Source organism: Dermacentor albipictus, chromosome 4 (genome assembly GCF_038994185.2).
Source record: "Dermacentor albipictus isolate Rhodes 1998 colony chromosome 4, USDA_Dalb.pri_finalv2, whole genome shotgun sequence".
In the NCBI taxonomy this organism is placed as follows: domain Eukaryota; kingdom Metazoa; phylum Arthropoda; class Arachnida; order Ixodida; family Ixodidae; genus Dermacentor; species Dermacentor albipictus.
This window is the reverse complement of record NC_091824.1, coordinates 6,180,956-6,204,158: the sequence shown is the minus strand read 5'-3', so window position 1 is coordinate 6,204,158 and position 23,203 is coordinate 6,180,956. Positions and strand designations below refer to the sequence as shown.

The window sequence follows — 23,203 nt, the reverse complement described above, 5'->3', positions numbered from 1 at the left end:
CAACACACCGAGCGACAGCAACTCATAGAAAACCTTCTGACTGTTATTCAACCCCAACAGTGACTAACCAAACAGATGGTAAAGCCCGACTTCTTTGATGGAAAGCGCTCAAGCTCAGAGATTTGGATCCAGTTCTACGAACAAGCGTACAGTCGCTGTGCGGACTGCAGGAGCAAATGCTTATCTCGCCAGAATGCTTCCCAATGCGACTGACCAGGCCCCTGTATCCGAGAAACTTAACACAGCAACCACAACAAAGTGGGGCAGTGAAACTAGATTCTGCAATAAATCACTTCAGTGTAGCTTGGGCGAAGAGCCAGGCTATCCATGAATAAGAGCAATCATCAACGAGACTAGGAATATGGAAAATGAGAAAGCTTGTACTCAAGAAAGAAGCCGCTTTGCTCTGCAAGCACTAAATGCTAAAAAACAATACGAAAAGTAAAATGGTGCATAGCACACGGTGCGTAGGTAAATGCAAGACACATGCTGATGCTGCATCAGCTATTTTAGGAGAGGAAATGCGCATGGCAACATGCACTACAAAATACTGGTACAGATATGTTGTGCTACAAGACATTGACTGCTGTTAAGTATGAGCGAAGAATCCGTCGACCTGTGCGCTTGAACGAGGAATAATGTTTTTTAACGAGAATGGGCAATGAAAAACATGCATTTATAGGAAAAAATTACACTTGGCACAAATGGAATTGACATGCCCAGGAAGTTGATTAAGGGCACGCTGAAGGAACTGTTTTGGCCAGCGTCGTCCGTGCTTGGTCCGAATTTGCAGGTGCATCGGAGCACGAAAAATTTTTAGAAAGTCCTTTTTGAGTTACCTGGCTGACTCGGCCAATGTACGTGCGAGTAGGATAGTGGCTGAAGCGTTTTTCAGTGTTGACACAGTCCACCGCAGACTTGATATCTCATCCAAATTCTCCTGCATCCGCTTCCTTGTACGTGGTGTAAAGACCTTCCAAATTCAGCTCCTGCTGATGTACGTGGGAGCTCCTGTGATGACCAAGATGTGCGGCACACAGACTCTGTTGGGGTAGAACAGTGACACACGAGATACAGCACAGATTAGCCAAGCTCACGTAGTGTTTTCATTGATGTTCGAACCAATTATGCCGAACCATAAATATGAACGAACATTCATATCATCTGCTGCAAAAAATGACATGTATCTCAAGACTAGCAAGCCAATGCAGCAGATATCAAGCACATGTATTTCTGAAACAGGGGTTGTTTACCTTGTAGTATCAAGCAATGTCCACAGAGTGGCGTTGTTGTAGCAGGCAGCAGCTTCTCTTTAGTGCATGGAGTGTGTTGCTTTCTAGTGGTGCCATCCTCATCACTGCATATCTGGATCAGAAATTATGACTGCATCAGAAATTTAAAACGCGCAATTTCGCAATAGGAATTGAAAAAATGTGTGACATATATATTATAATGGCTTGCGACTACAGAACACATGCAAATGTAAACTGTTTGTTCAAGCTAGCTTAAGGAGCCTGTTAAATAAATATTCCTACTGTCCATAAAATTGACGTCTTCCTGTTAACATGTTAACATGTTGCATATTAACAGCTTAAGTATTAATAAGATCACAAATGAGTACGTTTGTTCGCTCATTTATACACTAGAAGAGATCACACTGCTCGTCCCACAAGCGAATGCATGAATGTCATGAAGCTATTAAAACAGATGCATTATTTTTTCTAAAGGAACGTGATGTACCGCTTCACTATTGCAAAAATAAATGCCCTACGGTAAACGACACTAAACTGCGAGAGCATTTGGAGCCAAGACGTACGATTTATAGGTGAATTATCATGCTCGCAACTGTTTAATGCATTAAATTCTGCGCTTTGACTCTTCATTTCATCAAATGATTATTTGGTTCGAAAGAAGCTTCCCGCGAACTCGAAGAAAGCTTATATATTATATATATATATATATATATATATATATATATATATATATATATATATATATATATATATATATATATAATGAGAAGCTAACAAACACTGACACCAAGTACAACATAGGGGAAATTGCATGTGCTTAATAAAATCAAATAAAGTAATGATAAATTAACGGAAATAAATAATGGAAATAAATATCGTGTCCCTCGGTTAACCCCCTTTCTTCTCGTTTATAACTAACGAGGGTCTCGAATCCGGCAACATTGATGCCTTCAGGTAGCATATGTGGGTTTATTGACCAGTTGCCTTCACCCGAAAAGATCACGTTCTCGTGACGCCTGCGGCAAAAAAGACGTTCCACGTCCGCCGCCAAGGTCTGTGAGTGGGGGCGCTGGCTAACACTCCCAGGGTTCTACTAGTACACATAAATACCCAAGAAAGTAGATGGGGAAACGCCGCCGCGGTAGCTCAATTGGTGGAGCATCGCACGCGACATGCGAAGGTTGTGGGTTCGGTTCCCACCTGCGGCAAGTTGTTTTTCATCCACTTTAATTTCCATTAATTTATCATTACTTTATTTGATTTTATTAAGCACATGCAATTTCCCCTATGTTGTACTTGGTGTCAGTGTTTGTTGGCTTCTCATTATATGACTTATAAATATCGGGTCCCTCGGTTAACCCCCTTTCTTCTCGTTTATAACTAACGAGGGTCTCGAATCCGGCAACATTGATGCCTTCAGGTAGCATATGTGGGTTTATTGACCAGTTGCCTTCATCCGAAAAGATCACGTTTTCGTGACGCCTGCGGCAAAAAAGACGTTCCACGTCCGCCGCCAAGGTCTGTGAGTGGGGGCGCTGGCTAACACTCCCAGGGTTCTACTAGTACACATAAATACCCAAGAATGTGGATGGGGAAACGCCGCCGCGGTAGCTCAATTGGTGGAGCATCGCACGTGACATGCGAAGGTTGTGGGTTCGGTTCCCACCTGCGGCAAGTTGTTTTTTATCCACTTTATTTTCCATTAATTTATCATTACTTTATTTGATTTTATTAAGCACATGCAATTTCCCCTATGTTGTACTTGGTGTCAGTGTTTGTTGGCTTCTCATTATATGACTTATAAATATCGGGTCACTCGGTTAACCCCCTTTCTTCTCGTTTATAACTAACGAGGGTCTCAAATCCGGCAACATTGATGCCTTCAGGTAGCATATGTGGGTTTATTGACCAGTTGCCTTCACCCGAAAAGATCACGTTCTTGTGACGCCTGCGGCAAAAAAGACGTTCCACGTCCGCCGCCAAGGTCTGTGAGTGGGGGCGCTGGCTAACACTCCCAGGGTTCTACTAGTACACATAAATACCCAAGAAAGTGGATGGGGAAACGCCGCCGCGGTAGCTCAATTGGTGGAGCATCGCACGCGACATGCGAAGGTTGTGGGTTCAGTTCCCACCTGCGGCAAGTTGTTTTTGCATCCACTTTAATGTCCATTAATTTATCATTACTTTATTTGATTTTATTAAGCACATGCAATTTCCCCTATGTTGTACTTGGTGTCAGTGTTTGTTGGCTTCTCATTATAGTACTTATAAATATCGGGTCCCTCGGTTAACCCCCTTTCTTCTCGTTTATACATATATATATCTATATATATCTATATATATATATATATATATATATATATATATATATATATATATATTGCCACCTCGTGTTTTGAGCCAGCGAACATTCAGCATTGCGTGCCCAGCAAAACGGCGAAGAAGACGAAAAAGTCGAGGATCCCGCGCCAGCTGGAGAACCATCGCTCAGTGCTTGGCATTTTTCATCTCTGGCTCATCCTACTGTCACTTATTCTTGTGTTAGAGCATGACAAACTGGTGGAGGTGCTGGGTAATTTATTCTATGCACCACACCCCTTCGAGCAGTAGGAGCTCCAGCCCCGTACCGGTGGTTACGCCTGTACACCGCGCCAGCAGAAGGATCCGTGGACGAGCCCCTGAGTTCTGACTCCTCCCAGAGAAAATGGCAGGTCCGACCACGCCAACAGGTATGGAAGGCCCAACGCCGATTCATTGTACGCTGCTGAACCCGCGAACGCCAAACCCCTTCCACGGCGCCATACATGAGGATGTTGAAGACTGGCTGGTCCACTATGAACGTGTTGCCGCGTTCAACAAGTGGGATGACGCAAAGAAACTGAATAACGTATATTTCAGCCTTAACGATGGCGCACGTGTTTGGTACGAGAACCGTGCAGATGCCCTAAATTCATGGGCAGAATTCAAACGCCGGATTTTTGACACGTACGCGAGCCCTGATCGCCGGGAGCGAGCTGAGCGTGATCTTCAGTCCCGTATACAAATGCCCAACGAAGGTGTCGCAATGTATGTCGAGGACATGACGCGTCTCTTTCGACGAGCCGACCCCAGCATGTCGGAAGAAAAGAAGGTGCGGTACCTGATGCGCGGAGTGAAAGAGCAGCTGTTCGGCGGTCTCGTGCGCAGTCCTCCCAAGACTGTGTCAGAATTTCTTTCCGAGGCCGTCACCATTGAACAGACGCTTCGGCAGCGGGCACCATCATACGAACGCCAACTGAACGCTGCCTCACCTACGGACTTCTTCGGAGCTCTCGGGGGCCACGTCGATTTCTTTCGAGAGCTCATTCGTTCCGTAATCAGCGAAGAACTCCAGAAGCTTTCGGTACCCTCACAGCCGACACTCATCTCCTTGTCCAGTGTTCTCCGTGACGAAGTACAGCAAGCGCTAAGAGAACCACCCTTCAACACCGAAGCTCGACAGCTAAGAACTGACAGCTCCCGCATGTCGTATGCGCAAGCTTTGAGGCACCCTGCCCCACCTCCCTCCCCGCTTCGCACCGCGTGCCCGGCCATGCTACAGCCCGTCCAAGCGGCCTCGTATTACCAGAACCACCGACAGGCCCCAAGGAAATCAGACGTGTGGCGGGCACCTGATCGCCGTCCCCTTTGCTTTCACTGTGGCGAAGCTGGGCACGTCTACCGACAGTGCTCCTATCGAGAGCTCGGACTACGCGGATTTTCAGCGAACTCTCCGCGACCTAGGTTCGGCCAGCGTCCTCCTGAAATTGAACAATACGTTGCCCAACAGTGCGTATCCCCATCAACTCGACACCAGTCACGCTCCCCTTCGCCGCGGCGGTTTTCTCCGACTCGCCGTACGTATTCGAGTGTGGTGCAGGGTCGGTCGTCCAGCCCGCGCCGGGAAAATTAACCACAGCGGCCTTCGGGGGCGAGGCCGCTCAGTCTGGACGTGCTCAAGTATCCCCACTGACGCGTATGCGGACCGACGATACATCGACGACGACAGTACCTGCTCATTACAGAAAAAGAATTTCCTTGGACATTCCTGTACTCCTCGACGGTCGTGAATTGACTGCTTTAGTGGACACTGGAGCGGATTATTCTATAATCAGCGAACAACTGTCCACCCTTCTGAAGAAAGTGACAACGCCATGGAATCAAGCGCCAGTTCGTACAGCTGGCGGGCACATCGTCACCCCACTCGGCATGTGCACGGCAAGAATACATATTCGCGGCTCTACGTTTGTTGCCAGCTTGAGCGCTCTCCCTCAGTGTTCTATAGACCTAATCATCGGCATGGACTTTCTCAGGGAGCACGGAGCTATCATCGACATTCGCCAACGCCTCGTCACTTTCTCAACAAATAGCGTGGCAGCGACGACCAACACCATCCACCCTCGAGCACCTCTTCGTGTCGTCGACGACGCTGTCACGTTACCACCACGTGCAAGTGTCGTGGTTCAGGTGGCATGTGACGGACTCTTACACGGTGAAGCGGTCGCAGAAAGCAATCACTCTCTCCTGCTTTCTCAAGGTGTTTGCGTAGCAAGAAGCCTTATTGATCTCCATGATGGCCACTATGAGGTTCTTGTCACGAACTTCAGCTACGGACACCGGCACCTTTTCCCCGGTACTGTCATCGCCTACGCCGACCCGATCGCCGACGTCACGGAGTGTTTTGTTTCCGAGTCAATCAACAATGCTGAACCATCTATACGCAATGTCGACATTAGTCCTACGCTTCCTGAAGAGAACATACAGCACCTCCGCGGGCTGTTGCTCCAGTTCCACTCTTGCTTTGCACGGTCGTCGAAGATACGTCAAACGTCGATTACGAAACACCGTATCATCACCTATGACGACGTGTCCCCCATACGGCAACAGCCTTATCGTGTTTCGCCCACCGAACGACATGCGATTCAAACGCAGGTGAAGGAAATGCTTCAAGACGGCGTAATACAGCCTTCATGCAGTCCCTGGTCATCGCCAGTCCCTCTCGTTAAAAAGAAAGATGGCACGCTTCGGTTTTGTGTTCACTACCGGAAGCTAACAACGTCACAAAGAAAGACGTGTACCCATTGCCTCGTGTCGACGATTCTCTGGATAGACTGAGGCACGTGAAGTATTTCTCCTCTATCGCTCTGAAAAGTGGCTACTGGCAAATTGAAGTAGATGAGCGGGACCGTGAGAAAACTGCGTTTGTGACTCTGGATGGCCTTTACAAATTTAGAGTACTCCCTTTCGGCCTCTGTTCCGCGCCAGCCACATTCCAGCGAATGATGGATACAGTTCTCGCTGACCTCAAATGGAAAAGCTGCCTCGTCTATCTCGATGATGTCATCTTTTCGGAGACTTTTGACGAGCACCTTCGACGCCTTCGGAAGGTACTCGAAGCCATTCGATCGGCTGACCTTACACTAAAGTCAGAGAAATGCCATTTCGATTACGAGGAACTGAAGTTCCTTGGTCACGTCGTGAGCGCGGCAGGTGTTCGGCCCGATCCCGAGAAGACCGATGCCGTAGCTGCTTTTCCCACTCCAACCGACAAGAAAAATGTCCGACGGTTTTTGGGCTTGTGTGCCTATTATCGGCGCTTCATTGAAACTTTTTCGAAGATTGCAGAGCCGCTATTTCGCCTTACACGTGACGACGTGCCATTCCTCTGGACTATGAACAACAGACTGCCTTTGCGGAGCTACAACGTCGATTGTCTTCTCCTCCCGTGCTCGGTCATTTTGATGAGGATGCTGACACAGAAGTACGCACTGACGCCAGCAATATCGGTCTCGGAGCTATCCTGGTGCAACGGCAAGACGGAACTGAACGAGTTATCGCCTACGCGAGCCGCACTCTGTCACGGGCAGAGTCCAATTATTCCACCACAGAGAAGGAGTGTCTCGCGGTTATTTGGGCTTCTACAAAGTTTAGGCCGTATCTCTACGGGCGGCCATTTAAAGTGGTTACCGATCATCACGCTTTGTGCTGGTTGACCAACCTCCGAGACCCTTCTGGACGATTGGCATGTTGCAGTCTGCGACTCCAGGAATTTGACATCACCATCGTATACAAGTCTGGTAGGAAACGTGAAGATGCTGACACGCTATCAAGAGCACGTGTTGCATCTCAGAATCCTGACGAGGACGACGACAGCGCCTTCCTGGGAGCCCTCAGCAGACCGGACCTGCTCGCTAAACAACGATCGGACCCTGAGTTAAGGCCCATCATTGATCACTTAGAAGGCGGCATTGCGCCCATTCCTCGCCCACTTTCGCGACGGTTGTCGTCATTTTGCCTTCGAGAGGGCATCTTATACAATAGAACCACAGGTGCTGGCGACAAGCCACATCTTCTAGTAGTGCCTCAAGCCCTTCGCGCCGACATCCTACTAGCCTGCCACGACGAGCCGACATCTGGTCACTTGGGTTACTCAAGGACTCTGGACAGCTAGGGTACGGCAAATGTACTACTGGCCTGGACTGACTGCTTGCGTCAAACGCTACGTGAAAGGATGCCGTGAATGCCAGCGCCGAAAGTCACCACCCTTCAAGCCTGCAGGCCTTCTACGACCCATCGACCCTCCGCGTACGCCGTTTGATCAAGTTGGAATGGACCTTCTTGGACCATTTCCCTTCTTTTCCTCCGGCAATAAGTGGATCATTGTCGCAACTGATTACTTGACGCGTTACGCTGAGACGAAGGTACTACCACGCGGGACAGCATCGGAAGTTGCCCAGTTTTTTATGCACCACATTGTACTTCGGCATGGCACACCATCATTCATCATCACTGACCGCGGGACGGCATTTACGGCGAATCTTCTGGACGACATCTTGAAGTTGAGTTACACGACTCATCGAAAGACCACTGCGTACCACCCTCAGAATAACGGCTTGACAGAAAGACTAAACAAAACACTGGCAGACATACTCTCTATGTACGTCGATGTGCAGCACAAAACGTGGGACGAAATCCTGCCGTTTGCGTGCAACACTGCCACAAAGGAAACTACACGATTTACGCCGTTTCACCTCGTTTATGGTCGAGATGTTCAAACTATGCTAGACGCCATGATTCCATATGAAGACATTGATCAGCTCGACCAGTTAGCTCCTGGCGTCGAGGAGTACGTTCAGCGTGCTGAGGAAGCACGTCAACTGGCCCGTGTCCACATTATACAGCAGCAGTGTACAGATGCCGTAAGGTACAATCTTCACCATAGACAAGTTACCTATGAGCCTGGTGACCAAGTTTGGGTTTGGACCCCCATTAGATGGCGAGGCCTCAGCGAGAAACTCCTGAGCAAGTACTTCGGTCCATACACAGTACTAAGGCGTGTAAGCGACGTCAACTATGAAGTGGTTCTAGACGGGGACCTACCATCGCCCAAGCGCCGTTTACCACGCGCAGAGACTGTACATGTCGTCCGCCTCAAGGCGTATTTTGCACGGTGATGTTAAGTCTACTGGTGAAACAAACTCTTGTTTTTTCCTGTCGTCGCGTCGTCCTCCAAAGAACTGCGAAGTGATTTTTTTTTCTTTTTTTCCCCGCCGACAGAACCCATTTTTTTTTTTGCCTCGTGGGCATGCCCGTATGTGTGCTAGCGCGTTTCCCCCCTTTTTATGTGTTACCTAATGCGCGCACTTTTCGTGTACGTCTTGTGTTTGAGCATCAAGTCGATGCTTCATGGGGAGGGGGAATAATTCCACCTGGTGTTTTGAGCCAGCGAACATTCAGCATTGCGTGCCCAGCAAAACGGCGAAGAAGACGAAAAAGTCGAGGATCCCGCGCCAGCTGGAGAACCGTCGCTCAGTGCTTGGCATTTTTCATCTCTGGCTGATCCTACTGTCACTTATTCTTGTGTTAGAGCGTGACAATATATATTGATATGGCTACTCAGTCACCTATGGCCACAATAACCACGGCTACAATCAGATAAAAATGTGACGTGCTTTCTGATATCGCTCTCTCTTTTTTTCCTGATTGTGTGCGTATAACGATGGCCTCGCAATGAAAGATTCATTTAGGAAACAGCAACGGAAGGTCCTGACTGCCCATATGTAATGCAGGATCTAGTTGGTTAACTTGTTTCCGCCTGGAAGTTAATAGGACGCATATTACATAACGGTTCAAGCAGCGTTGTTTAACGACTCATCGATTTTGCCGTTGTCAGCAGCAGCAGAATCCAGCTTTCCGTTTCGATGTAGATGTGTTCCGTGCGGCTTACGACCGAAACCTAGCTTTCGGCCTTAGATGTCCGTTTGGAAAGACTTTACTAAAGGTTAAAAAACGGGAGACGTCGAAGCACAATAAATTAGTTTGATCAACAAAGTAGCAACCAGTCTAAGTGTACGAACGAATAAATCCTTGCGTCCGTGCACTAAAAAATAACGCTAAAAGTTTTCAATCAAGGCCAGAAGTCACATGGAAGATGGATGATGCTGAACGCTATTTGCGTTTATAATGAAAAAAAAAACTAAACTTACTGATAAACAGTACAATATCTAATTAGCAATGATAATTTTGTACTCTTTCTTAGGTAGTAAAATCGCTTCGATAATTGGAGGAGATAGTTTCTAAGATAATATAGCGCTTATTACGGCGCCTCTAGCGGGAGATATTGAACTAACGCGGGCAGCCTTTAAATGCTTCTACTGTGCTTGTTTTATTAGCACCGGCGCACGCTCAATTTTCTTGCCCTCTGTGGCCATTTGTAGAACTTGAGAGTGTGGTATCCATGCCCGAACAGTCTATGCCACTTGACCAAAATGCAGCTGCAGTGACGAATCCACTGCTCTGTCTTGGTTCTGCAGCACCGTCTGTCGGGTGGGGCTCGACTCACCGACGGAAGCAAAGGGGGGCGGGGGGGGGGGGGGGTTGCGTATGCAGCGTGACCACTCTCCCGATTATGTAGCGGGAGATTTGAATTTCGAAAAAAGGCATTTGGACCCTTCAGATCTATTTTTTCGTAAACTATGTCTTTTCTTTGCGCGAAACAAGCTTTGCGAGGTTTCTAGAATGGTAGTTAAACAGTCCACGTCGACTTAGTATTTGGCTTTGGTGTCCCTTTAAGCCGTGTGCGCCAGAAAGGTCTGTCCTCCTTGAACTGGCGCTGTTCCTTACTTATAATTAGGGCATTATTATAAAGCACAGTACATCGGTTGCACTGCGCTTACTTGCAGATGGCGACAACAGCTCCACCGTAATAAAAATGCAAGTGATAATTTGGTTCACAATCATTTTAGAGATCAGTAATGGCTGGCGTAATAGATGATATTTTAAATTTTGCCTTATAAGACTGTCCTTCGGACTGTTAAAAGAATCGTTCGTAAAAATTACCAATACACTATCTATCGCACAGCAGAGTTTAAAGAAAGTACAATTCTGGGGCTTTCGTGCGAAATACCGATCTGATCATCATCCCATAGATAATTGTAAACACCTGAGGTTTTCGCCATGCACACGGGCGTTTCTTGCATACCATGCCCACCAAAATGCGGCGGCCAGGGTTTGTTCCCGCAATCTTGTGCTTCCCAGCGCAACGCCGTCGCCACTATAGGCCGCCCCGGCGAGTTGTGGAGCAAGTACCCGAGTATTACTTTTAGAAAATCACCTTCGTTGGGCCGTCACGCCTGCTGCGCGGCTGCAGTCCTCGTGAGGCCGAGGGTTCGGTCTCGGCGCTTTATGTCAGTAAAGTGGGAAACGCTGTATCTCGGAGAGTTCGAGTGTGGATTTAGAATTCTTAAGCCCAAGAATAAATCAACTTATCGAAGTGCCACATTGAACATACCTGTCGATTGAGTCAACGAAAGCTCGGCTCGTTACAATTCTTTACATTGTATGAAACCTTCGTTTTCTTCTAGGGGTTTCCAGGCCTTGACGGTGCTAAAGGCGATCAAGGTCTTCCAGGTGAAAAAGTAAGTGTTTACACGCGGAAGCGAATTTACAAATAAATTTTCAAGTTCCAAACCTTATATACCATATTGCAAGATTAGGATCTCTTGAAACATAAACAGATGTTGTCAATCTTTATTTTTGTGTGTGATAAAGCCATATTTACCAATATATTTATTCAAGTAGACCCTAAAGGCACTTTAATAAAGTTTAATCCTCCTCCTCCTCCTAAAGGCACTTCGATTGAGTGTATCACATGGGGATGGCGGGTACAAATAAAGGTGCAGTACTTTGAATCTGATTCCAAGCAAGCGATAATTAACAAATTTAGAAGTGCAGGCGTACACCAAATTTATAAAAAACATCATACAGTAGTATGGGTACAATAATGAATATAAGTATTACTTACATATCTAGATATATATGAACATGAACAACGCACAAACCTAGTAACTCGAGGTATTGGATCTTAATGAAAAAAGGATAATGAACTTTGTCAAACAACGCTACAAAGTTCGGTAACGAACACAGGACAGATCAGTAGTATAAAGTGAATTGAAAAGAAGTGATAAATACAAAAAAGACATAGAAATGAAAACTAGGCAATTGAAAATGCGAAGACACCTAAGCACTTGTGAGTTGTGAAAGCGACAGCATTACTGTCCAACTGAATGCCGCTGAGCGGTTCTTCGAGCTGTGAACTCGTCGCGGGCAAGTGATCGCGTTGAGACGCTTGGCAAACGCCTCCTGGATACCACATGGACTGTGCGCTACAACCCCCCGACGTCGTACTAACTTGCTCGACTGCTATAGTATCTAACGGGCGCGCTCCGGAGTAAGTCGCAGTGATTTTGACATCACCACTTTCGTCACGCCTGGCTGGGCAACGGAAATTTCGGCCCAACTAGGATGATGTGATAAAGCAGAGTGCGCCGGCCTAGGAGTGCACTGGCCTAGTCCAGTGCGTAACACTCAGCTACGGAGAGTGGGCTCGTAGGCTCGAAACTCACTACTCCTAACGTTCTTCCTTTCAAATTATTTCTGCTTTCTTGTACGATAATTTCTTTATAGTGGTTGCCGAGGAGAACGTGACGCAGGCGAGAGCTTGAGCGGACAGGGAATACGCGGGTAACACACGCTTGTGAAAGCGAGGGTGACCTGGCGTCGCGGCGAAGCCCTCCTCCCCTCGCGCACACCTGGCGCGGCAGCAGGTGTTTCCCCTTCGTGCACTCTGCTCTGTCGAGGCACGCACATGACGTGGAGTCGCAGCCAATGGGAATTTAGGCGCCCTTTCCCTGCTACAGACGCCGGCTTTTTGGGTGAATAGGGCAATATAAAATGTCCGTATAGGAAAAATAAATGCAGTACGAGAAGAAAAAAACTGTGGAATAAAGGCTGGATGCACGTACATTGTCATGAGCGAGGATTCCCGATGTAAATTGTTTAAATAGATTGTGATGCCAACTGTTACCAATTCTTTAATGCGCGCGGTATGAAAAATTCAGCGCAGCGTTGTGAGGGGTACATTGTCCGTTCAACTTTCTTAGGATGCTCCTGGTGAGAAGAGATAGCTCCTTGTTGCAGGAAAAAGTCGTGATGGAGGGACGTGAGGGTACATATATAAAGTTTATGGAAAATTGATAAGCGGGCAAGATTTTTTAAAGCGGTGACAGTTGGGAAAAGTCGGTATTCAGAGAAGATGAAGCGAAACCACAGATTTGAAGGCCTTCCATTTTGTTAATAATTCGATATTTACAAGGATGCCAGATAGCTGATGTGTATTTAATTTTAGGTCGGATTAACATTGTGTAAGTTTACGAAGGTGAACTTTCTCTCTCTCTCTCTCTCTATATATATATATATATATATATATATATATATATATATATATATATATATATATATATATATATATATATATATATATATACATTGATACATTAGATATTGTATTGCCTTATTTTTTGTCATCACGCACAACGTTGATCTGTCATTTTAATTTATTACTGGCTATTGGCTCCCCGTCTGCTTGGCTCGTATTATGTTGAAATAAATAAAAGAAAATTGATTATGATAGTAGCGATATGGGAGTTTTAGTTCTCCGTTATTTATGTCGGTATGCATTGCTATAGATCGTTTGACACGGAGTCTTTTGCGGCGACAGTTTTCACTTCACTCATTTTGTTCTTATTTTTATCTCAGGGGTCAAACGGAGCGCCAGGACGACAAGGGCAACCTGGACCTATCGTGAGTACTTTGGAAATATTTTGATATCTCTTCCGGTCACGTTTTATAGCAACGCTGGGCACTGTTGCCAAATTTCGCAGAAGATCATCTGCAGAAAATCAGCAATCTGCTGTACCCGCTGTCATTAACCTCCCATTTGACCAGCAACGTCCAACATATGTCCAGCAGATATCCGAAGCAGGACATTAGAACGTCCCTAGGACGTATGTGGGTGTGGGATTATTCTTAGATGTCCATGGGATCGTCCCATGCACGCGAATTGATGTTTATAGAAACGTCCCACGAACGTCATAATGGAATATTCGGACGTCCAAGAGATGTCTAAATATGGATGATTCTTATTGTATATTTCAGGGTATATCCTACGGACATTTTTTCGGGGTGTAGGACGCTTCTGGGACATGTGTTACCTATCGTCCAAAAGACATTTGTGTTACATTTGGTTGTGAATTTAGAATATTCACAGGAGATTAATAATGATCATAAATAAACATAACACGGACGTTCCTCATAATGTGCCTTATGGTGCAGGAGGCTCGTTGCATTTTAAATACCGTTAACAAAGCTTGGCCTGCTTTTGTGTTGGCCTCTAGGGCAATGATTAAAAGGAACTGCATGGCTCTTGAAGTTCCATCCCAGCAGTCCAATAAGGGGACGAAACATTTTGTCATGTAAATTCTTAAGCACGAGGAGACAGGCCAAGAATACTGCCCACCTCATCTGAAATCATGACGAAGAAGGCTGCAGTGCAGCTAAACATTGTGGACATAATTCTCTGCTATAGGTATAACATAAAACTTGATAAAACTGCATTAAATCAAGACATATCGACATGCAAGCTCTAATTTTTGGGCTACCAGGAACGAAGCTACAGAACTAAGTTCTATTTGCTGCTGAATAATTTGACTATCTCAGTAAAAATAAAGCATTGATTTCATGAAAACAGTTGCAGGAGTATTGCAAGTGCAACTCTCAGGTATACTCATTAGTTCGCAGTAAAGCGAATCAATGCAAACACATAAAATTTCATCATACAAGCTCAGCTATTAAGAGTTATTTATTATGCACCATGGTTTGTAAAAGTTTGCATGAAATAAACTATTTACAAGTGCCCTTCGAGTAGCAAGAAAATTTAGGAATTCGCGGTTGGGCCATTACGGAAGTTACCATGAAGCTTGCTGTGCGCTCACTTTCGTGGTTGCAGGCACATCAAAGCAAAATTTTGCTGAGCAGTCGAGATATGTTAGCCATATTAACTTACCAGGGCCTTTCTCTAGGCCATAATTATTATTTACACACACTAACACAAGTTATACTAAAGGCGTCACAACTTCATTAGGCATTAACGAAATTAGTTGAGGGTAGTTAAGTGGTTCTATATAGAAACAAACAGCTATTGTATGCTTTGTAAAGAAGACGAAGAAGTGTGCCGTGGAGAACTCCGCAGCCGGATCACCAGTGCTACTGAAGTGGGGCTCGGGCTAGACGATGTTCCTTGTGTGACTGGCTAAGCGTACGCTGTTGTGTCTTCAAGTCGGCGCCCTTCGTGTCGCCCACAGCCGTGTCGGACTTCCTTGTCATATTTGCAGTAGGTTTGCTGGCTGTCCTGTAATCCTGGAGTTGCGTAGCCGGACTCGCCCTGCCATCATGACTACCGAAAGCGCCACGAGCTTACCACCACCTCCTCCCCAGTCCTCTGTATGCCTCGGCACACTCCGTCAGTGGGACCATACCCATCTTCAGCGGCACTGACGACCATGACGTGGATGACTGGCTCTCATCGGACGAACGCGTCAGTGTGAACACCAAATGGGATGACATCACAAAATTGACAACCGTCCCTTTTTACCTCACCGGAGTTGCCCACTTGTTGTTTCGGAACTACGAAAGTGAAGTCCCAAGCTAGACGGTCTTCAAGACAAAGTTCAGCGAGGTGTTCGGCCACTCTGCTTTTCAAAAGCTTCGTGCCGAACCGCATCTACAGTCTCGGTCTCAGCAGCCTGGTGAGACCTTCACCAGCTACTTCGAAAATGTCATCGATCTCTTTAAACGCGTCGATGCATCCACGACTGACGGAAATAAAATCAAGCATATCATGAAGGGTATCGACGAGGACGCATTTTAGATGCTCATTTCAAAGAGCCCCTCTACTGATGCCCAAGTTACTGAACTGTGCCAAAGCTATGACGAGCTCCGCCGTCAACGCATCCTCAACCGCCGTGCTGTTCCCCATCAAGAATCGTTGTCCGGCTTGACCTCTCCTTTTCCAGATTCCACTCTCCTCTCGCAGACAAAGGCATTCGTCCGGGAAGAAGTTGCTCGCCAGCTCTCCCTCATCTTTAACCCGCCGGGCTCAAGTTCGTCCTCTAGTCCGACCTTACGACATGTTATAGAACAAGTGGCCGAGGTCCTTCCTCTGGAACGGGCGTCTCAACTCAACGCCCCATTGTCTTACTCCGACGCCGTCGCATGAGCACGACTGCCGAACTTCCGGGCTCCACCTCCGATGCCTATGCTTTTTTTACCCCCACACCACCACGACTTCCAGCCCATCTAATAATTAATCCCTGGTGCACAGCGGATAATCGGCCCATTTGCTATTCGTGCGGAATTCCCGGACACGCTGCACGCCTGTGCCGTCGCCATCCACTTCATCCACATGACGACCCACGCACAGCCGCGCACGACCTTCCATTGTCTCACGCTCCAGACCGCGATTTACCCCTTCCCCGCCCAAGCCTTCGCCCAGTTTCCGACCACCGCCCTCCTTTTACTCGTCGTCGCTCCCTCTCCCCGATGCGTCGACGTCCCTCTACCACTAACAAGAAAAACGTAGTCGCGCAGTTCCCGAGGCAAGAACGGCGTCATCGTCGGAACACTCAAGCCCTCTTCTTTCGCCGCCCAACGTTATTGATGTCGCTGTTGAAGGTATCTCTGTCCTTGCCCTCATTGGCACTGTTGCCGCAATATCTGATGATTACCGAAAAACTACGGCGCTCAATACGAAAAGTCACGACGCCTTTTTCGGTCCTTTACTCCGCACGGCCAAAACACAGCACGTACAGCCGGTGGCTGCGTGTACCGCCAGACTTGAAATTCAAGGAGTGCTCTACGCAGTCGGGTTCTTCGTTCTTGCCCACTGTTCCCACGATATTATTTTGGGTTGGGACTTTCTCTCCCATCACCGAACTATCATTGATTGCACGCGTGTAGAAGTCGCCTTCTCTTCGCTTGGCATATCTGATGACGTTTCGCTTTCTTTCACCAAGTTGTCCCTCACTGACGACATCCAAATACCTCCGCACACATCCGTTCTGGCACCTGTATTTTGTTCCGTTGCCTCCGACTCTACCGTGCTCTTCACACCTTCCACTGCTTTTGTTCATCGCCACCTCTAACCACCTCCAACTGCGCTGCTTGGCCTTCCAGCTTGTGCGACTCACCTTCCTGTACACATTTGAAACGTTGAAACAACTTTTGAAATTGAGGTTTATTCAAAATAGGAAATTACACAGGAAAGTTTGTACAGGACATCTGGATCCCTTGCTCAAGGCTAGTTGGTATCCATGCTAGTTATTAATTCACAATCTTAACATCAATACGAAGAAGTATAAATAAGTCATATATACAAAAATATTGATTTAAAACACAAGGCAGGGTACGTGTGATAGCTACGAGAAACCTACAGAAAGGAATTTGCATGTAGTAAATAATACACTGCAAGTGAAAAAAGTAAACATGTGTACACAATCCAGATGAAAACTATGCAGATAATAGTAATGAGTGATGATGGTATTTCACTGATACTGAGAAACATTTTGCTTGTTTTACTTCTCTTGGTAAGCTGTTCCATAGGAGTGCTCCAGTGTTGTTTAACCTTCGCCTTCCATATACATTGTGCATTTTTGGCAACAGAAAATTTCCCTTAAGTGCGCTGCGTGTATTGCTTCTGGAATGTAAAACATTTGATACACTCAAAGGACAGTTAGTGGTTATGCTGTTATGAGTATGCAATATAGTTTTAAGATTCAGTAATAAATTAAAAGGCAGTATATTTAAACTTTGAAACAGCGGCATTGATTTAGCATTGTATTCCGGAGAAGTCATAAATCGCAAGGCCCTTTTCTGAAGAAGTATGATAGGTTCAACATATGAAACGTACGTATTACCCCAAGATGCAATACAGTAGGATAGATGGCTATGGAATATGCTAAAGTAAATTGTCCTCAGAGTGGTAGGGTCGAAGTAATAACGGCATTTATACAGCATAAAACAAGCCTTGCTCAACTTTTTGCACAGCAGTGCAATGTGAGGCTTCCAATGAAGATGCTCCTCTAGTGTGACACCCAAGTATAGAATTGAACTCACCCGCTCAAGGCAATTATGATTTATGGAAAGCGAATGACAGTCTTTTAGTGGTGCTTTCCACGAAGAAGTAAAGATAATATATTTAGTTTTCTTGATATTCAGAGTAAGCTTATTTGACGCGAACCACTGGTTAACACTCCGAAGTTCATTATTAGCCACTTGATATGTTTTGTCCAAGGAGTCTAGCGCACAAAATAGAACAGTGTCGTCGGCACACATCACAGCAGAGAAGTTTTCTAAGGTATCAGGAAGATCATTTACAAATAAAGAAAAAAGTATTGGCCCTAGTACTGAGCCTTGTGGGACCCCTGTAACAATGTCAGAAACGTCGGATGTGGTATCTGCAATGGAAACTAGTTGTTTTCTGTTATTGAGATAGCTGCGGAAAAATTGAAGAGTTAGACCGCGGAAACCATAGCATTCTAACTTATTTAGCAGTATGTCATGATCCACAGTGTCAAACGCTTTCCTCTCACATTTAGAAATATGCCTAGGACACTTTTGTTGTTGTTCAAGTTAGAATTTATGTAGTCAGGCCGAGCTAATACCGCTGTGCTTGTCGATGTTTTAGCTCAAAAACCATGCTGGCAAATTGATAAAATGGATTCACGTTCAAGAAATGAAGTGATTCGTAGGGCGATAAGTTTTTCAAAGACGGTGTTTAAGCAACTTAAGACGGATATAGGACGGTAGTTTTCTAATAAGTTATGGTCCCCATTTTAGTAAATTGGAATAACCTTAGCGATCTTTAGTAAATCTGGATAGGTAGCACTATAGGAAGAGAGATTCAATATTTTTTACAATTGCATGCACAGTATATCAATACAATGCTTTAAGGCCACTGTGGATATTCCATCGTGACCAGTAGAATGTTTGAATGGCATGCCGTTAACTACGGACACTATCTCCTCCGCTGTAATGTCCACAAAACCAAATGAGTTTGTCGTCATTTCTGGGTAAGTAATGCACGAGAGAAGAGGTACATTATTAGGTATTGCTTGGCCAATCGTACAGAAGTACGAGTTAAACGACGAGACTAAGGATTCCATAGATATTCCTAAGATTTTCAAGACTGGCATTGTATATTCTGTAACCGATGGCTTAAACGGACACTAAAGCGAAACAATAAATAAGTATAGACTAATGCAGCATTGTTTGAGAACCCTGCAGGCAGTCATTTCAAAAAGATAGTTTGATTATTAGATGAGAAAATGAAGTTCCAAGTATCAGTATTTGAATTTCGCGCCGAAAACCCAGCGCCTGTACGTCAGCGTGACGTCAGGGATTCCAAACTATGTTTTCGCATTTGGGCCACGTTGGCTGAATAAAGCTTCCCGAAACTTGCCATGTTTAATATTTGGTTCCTTTAGAACACAATGTAGTCAATCTGTACCGCTATATATAATTGGTAGGCCCTAGAAGATGCCACCAAAATCCAAGACGTCACAGCCCCCAGATGCGGGAACTTAAGTAGGCGTCGCCACCTGTATTTCGTTGTTGCGCTTTTTCTGGCTTACCAAACGTCTTATCGTTGTAAGAGTGGTGTTTTTGGTATTGTAGAACGGTAATTTACTGATGCAGAAGAAATCATTTTTCCCTTTAGTGTCCCTTTAATTACCGAGTTGATAATGCGCCATGTAGCCTTTGAATTACCAGAATTACGGACTATTAAATTTGTGTAATACTCTGTTTTACGAATACGTATAGCACTAGTTACTAAATTTCGAGCTATACGAAATTTTCGTTCGTAATATTTGTTACCCCTATGTGACTTTACTTTAGTGTGCGAAAAATCTCTATCTTTAATTAATTTTAGCAGTCTTTTTGTCATCCACGGACAGATAGGAGTGCTGTAATATCTTTTTTCGAAGATGCTTGACGATTGCGCTAATGCATCACAGAAGGCTTTGCTGAAACTGTCAAATTGCCGATTTGAATTTTTCTGCGCAGATATAGTTAAAGAGCAGAGGCATTCACGTTATACTGGATAGTTAACTCGTTCAGAAATATGAGAATGACCCTGAGAATGAGTGGATCGATGAAAAAAGATGGCAGCAGCAGAGTGATCTGTTACAGCCGAATCATAAACATTACACCAGCTTGAATTGGTGGTAAAGTTGCACAATATATGATCGATCAGTGTGGATGTCAGTGAGGTTATACGTGTAGGGGTTTTAATGACATTATGGAACCCATTAGATGTAACAAGATTAAAATAATCGCTGTCATGTTCCTTTATAGCATCAATATTAAAGTCCCCACATATTATTATTCGTTTATTTAAATTGGTTAAATAATCTAATAAATGTTCAAAATGTTGCATGAAAGCTGATTTGTTCTTGTTAGGAGCACGATAAATTACCGCTGCAACGAAGCATTGAGAATTCACAACAAGCATATCAAATTCATTCGCGTATGAGTAAGAGTACTCTTTAACGACTGAGCATGATATTGAAGACCTCACAAATAGTGCAACGCCGCCACCCCTAGTTCCAGTACTTCGAGGAGTGGAGAAGAATGCATATCCGGGTTTATGGCACAGTTCGTTTGAACGCAGCCATGTTTCGGAGGTAGCAATAACATAAAACAGGAAATTATGTAATGACAGAAGAGAGCAAAGATTGTCAATATTTTTTAGCAAGCTACGCACATTACAATGAATTAAAGTATAACAGGAGGAACTGTTCAGGAAGTCATTAGCAGACTGAACTATGGTAGCCATGGTAATGCAAAAAACTAACAAATAAGTGATAGGTCGTTATCATTACGAATATTGACAACCCGTGCATTCTCAGCCTTTCGGGCGAGAATTTTTCCGTTTGCTACCCAGACAAATTTCCAGTTGTTTGTCTTTTCCCTGGTGATAGCTTTCCCTAATATTGTTTTCATTTCGGGGCAGAGGTGCTTGTTAATGTACACATTCGCTGAGCCATCGTATCCAAAGTCCTGTGGGCTTATCTTTTTCTTTTTGAAACCTTTATTTATGCGTTCTCGAATAGAACGAGACATGCACTTAAATACAACAATTGGTCGATCCTTATCTTTACTGGGAACACGATGAATCACATCAAAGTCTGTTTCAGTAACAGAAATGTCATGCTTTTGACAAACAGATGTCAATACTTCGACGAGGTTTTCGTTTCGTTTTAAGGGAAGACCCTTGATTTCCAAATTTTGTTGTCGTGTATGTTGCTTCAGCTCGATTACTTCATAGCGGGTGCTTTCAAGCTTACTTCGTAGTTCATTATTTTCTTTTTTAGCAACGCTTGTTCTTTCTTCGTAGCATCAATTGCTGCCTTGAAACTTTCAAAGTGAGAGTTCAAGAAATGAAGGGATTCCCTTATCTGCTGCATCTCATCTCTCAGAGTAGATCCATGCGAGTCAACCTTGCCTGATAGATCAGTAAGCAACTTTGCCAATTCCTTAATTGTAGTCGGTGGCTTGTCCATCATTATCAAAGGCAATTCGCACTGGACAGGCAGTAAAAAAAAAAAACGCGCTAAAAGAGCAGTCACGAAGCGATCCGGGCACTTCTGGTGGGTTATTATGAAAAGATCGAAGTTGATTTACCTGCACGATTTGAAGAAAACGATTAACGTTTGTCGATGCTTCCAATTGCCTGGACCGCTCCGTAATGACAAATTCCGCACTTGTTACAGCTCCGTTTATAGCTGATGGGAGGGGGCGTCCATGATTTGACGATCAGAGCGCCATTCCATGACGCAGGCGCAGTCGGTAGCCACCATGGTGGCAATGTTGAAGATGAAGGCTGATGTAGCTGATCGGATGAAACAGCTGGTCGTTTTTCGACTGTACGACCAGCAGCGAATTGGCCCCGAAATCTGCACGATTTGAAGAAAACGATTAACGTTTGCCGATGCTTCCAATTGCCTGGACCGCTCCGTACTGACACAACCACTTTCCATTCCCGATTACGTTGCTCCGTACTGACACAACCACTTCCCATTCCCGATTACGTTGCTTCGGGGTGAATTTCTCGGCACTGTGCAACCTTACTACACCATTAACACGCTGGAACTTCCTATTGGATTGCCAGAGGTCAACACGCTCTACTGTAGTCCCGTAACGGCCGCATCGCCTGACGACGTTTTCAGCCACGTGATTGACAAGGCCTTAAAACTCACGCAACGCCATGACCTTCTCAGTCTCCTCGAGAAATTTTCTCTGCATTTGACAGCCATAGCACTTCTATCGTCCGAACGACAACTGTAGGTCGCCAGATTGACACCGGTTCTCACTCACCGCTAAGGCAGCAACCATACCGCGTATCGTCGACAGCACGACACGTCATTGATGAGCAATTAGGTGACATGCTCAAGCATGGTGTCATTGAACCGTCCGACCGCCCATGGGCATCGCCAGTTGTTTTAGATAAAAAGGAGGTTCGCTCGATCCGCTTTTGCACGGATTACCGACGCCCAGACAAGATAACCCGAAAGGATGTTTATCCGTTGCAGCGGATCAACGACGCCCTAGACTACTTACAAGGTGCAGAGTTCTTTGCCTCCCTCGATTTGCGCTCTGGTTATTGGCAAGTGCCTATGGCGGCAGACGATAAGCGTAAAACCAAACCATTACTGCACGGCGTGGGTAGGCTCACATTCATCTGACTCGCCCTCATACATTAGAAATGCGAAGGTACAAAGGAAAATACAAATGCGATGATAAAGCTTGATAAAGGGCAAAAAAGTGCAAGTGGAAAGAAATTTCACTGTATGCATTTTGGGGATGCGCGACTGTCTTGCGTCCCCTGATGTGTTGTTTTCCCGCATAACCTCCATCTCCTGTGCGCCGGCTTCGCCGCGTGGCCTGGTGCCCGCGGCCGTCGGTGTGGTTGAAGCGCATTGCGAGATATGGCACGAGTGTTGCTAGCTAACGCCACCTAATGGCGGGGTTACTTGGGCGCAACAAGGAGAAGGCTCTTCCTCTTTCACTTTCACTCGGTTTCGGCAAGCGGCGCGGATGTTCTGCGGGTGCGCCGATCCATGCTTCTGCAACACCGTCTCGCGGAGCGTGCCCCGGAATGGATGAATACTATCATTTGAACACGCCACCGTTCGCGTGACCGCACTCGCGCACGACCAGGCGTTGGTATCCAGCATGGGGCGAACACATTCACTTGTTATCCGGTAGTGGTGAGCTGGACTAGATTTGTCGTGCGCCCATCGGCATGTTTTCTCGATAGCAACTCTTCTAGCAGGTATTAGTCGATGAAAGGTGCAATTAATGACCTTGTGATCGTTTGCGCTACGGTGTTGTCGTTCATTTGTCCCAAGAGCACACGGGTCAGAAGCCCACAGTATGCAGAGTACCTTGCCACAAGATATTTAAATAAACGTGTAAGGACAGGCCGCCAGGCAGGCCGCCATTGGAATCTGAACCTGGCAAAGTTTAACGCTAGA

The 23,203-nt window shown here is 45.7% G+C and overlaps 1 protein-coding gene and 1 non-coding gene across 2 annotated transcripts in view; both read left to right on the top strand.

Annotated features, from left to right (window-relative positions):
• The window catches only part of LOC139059024 (collagen alpha-1(II) chain-like), a 1,291,347-nt gene that overhangs the window by 444,554 nt on the left and 823,590 nt on the right, over positions 1 to 23,203 (top strand). Inside the window, exons 13-14 of the mRNA XM_070536814.1 lie at positions 11,135 to 11,188; positions 13,368 to 13,412. Of these exons, the coding sequence (XP_070392915.1) occupies positions 11,135 to 11,188; positions 13,368 to 13,412 (99 nt within the window). The remainder of the gene's footprint in view (positions 1 to 11,134; positions 11,189 to 13,367; positions 13,413 to 23,203) is intronic.
• Positions 2,855 to 2,927, top strand: TRNAS-UGA (transfer RNA serine (anticodon UGA)). Its single transcript has one exon. It is a non-coding gene; the product is annotated as a tRNA-Ser (tRNA).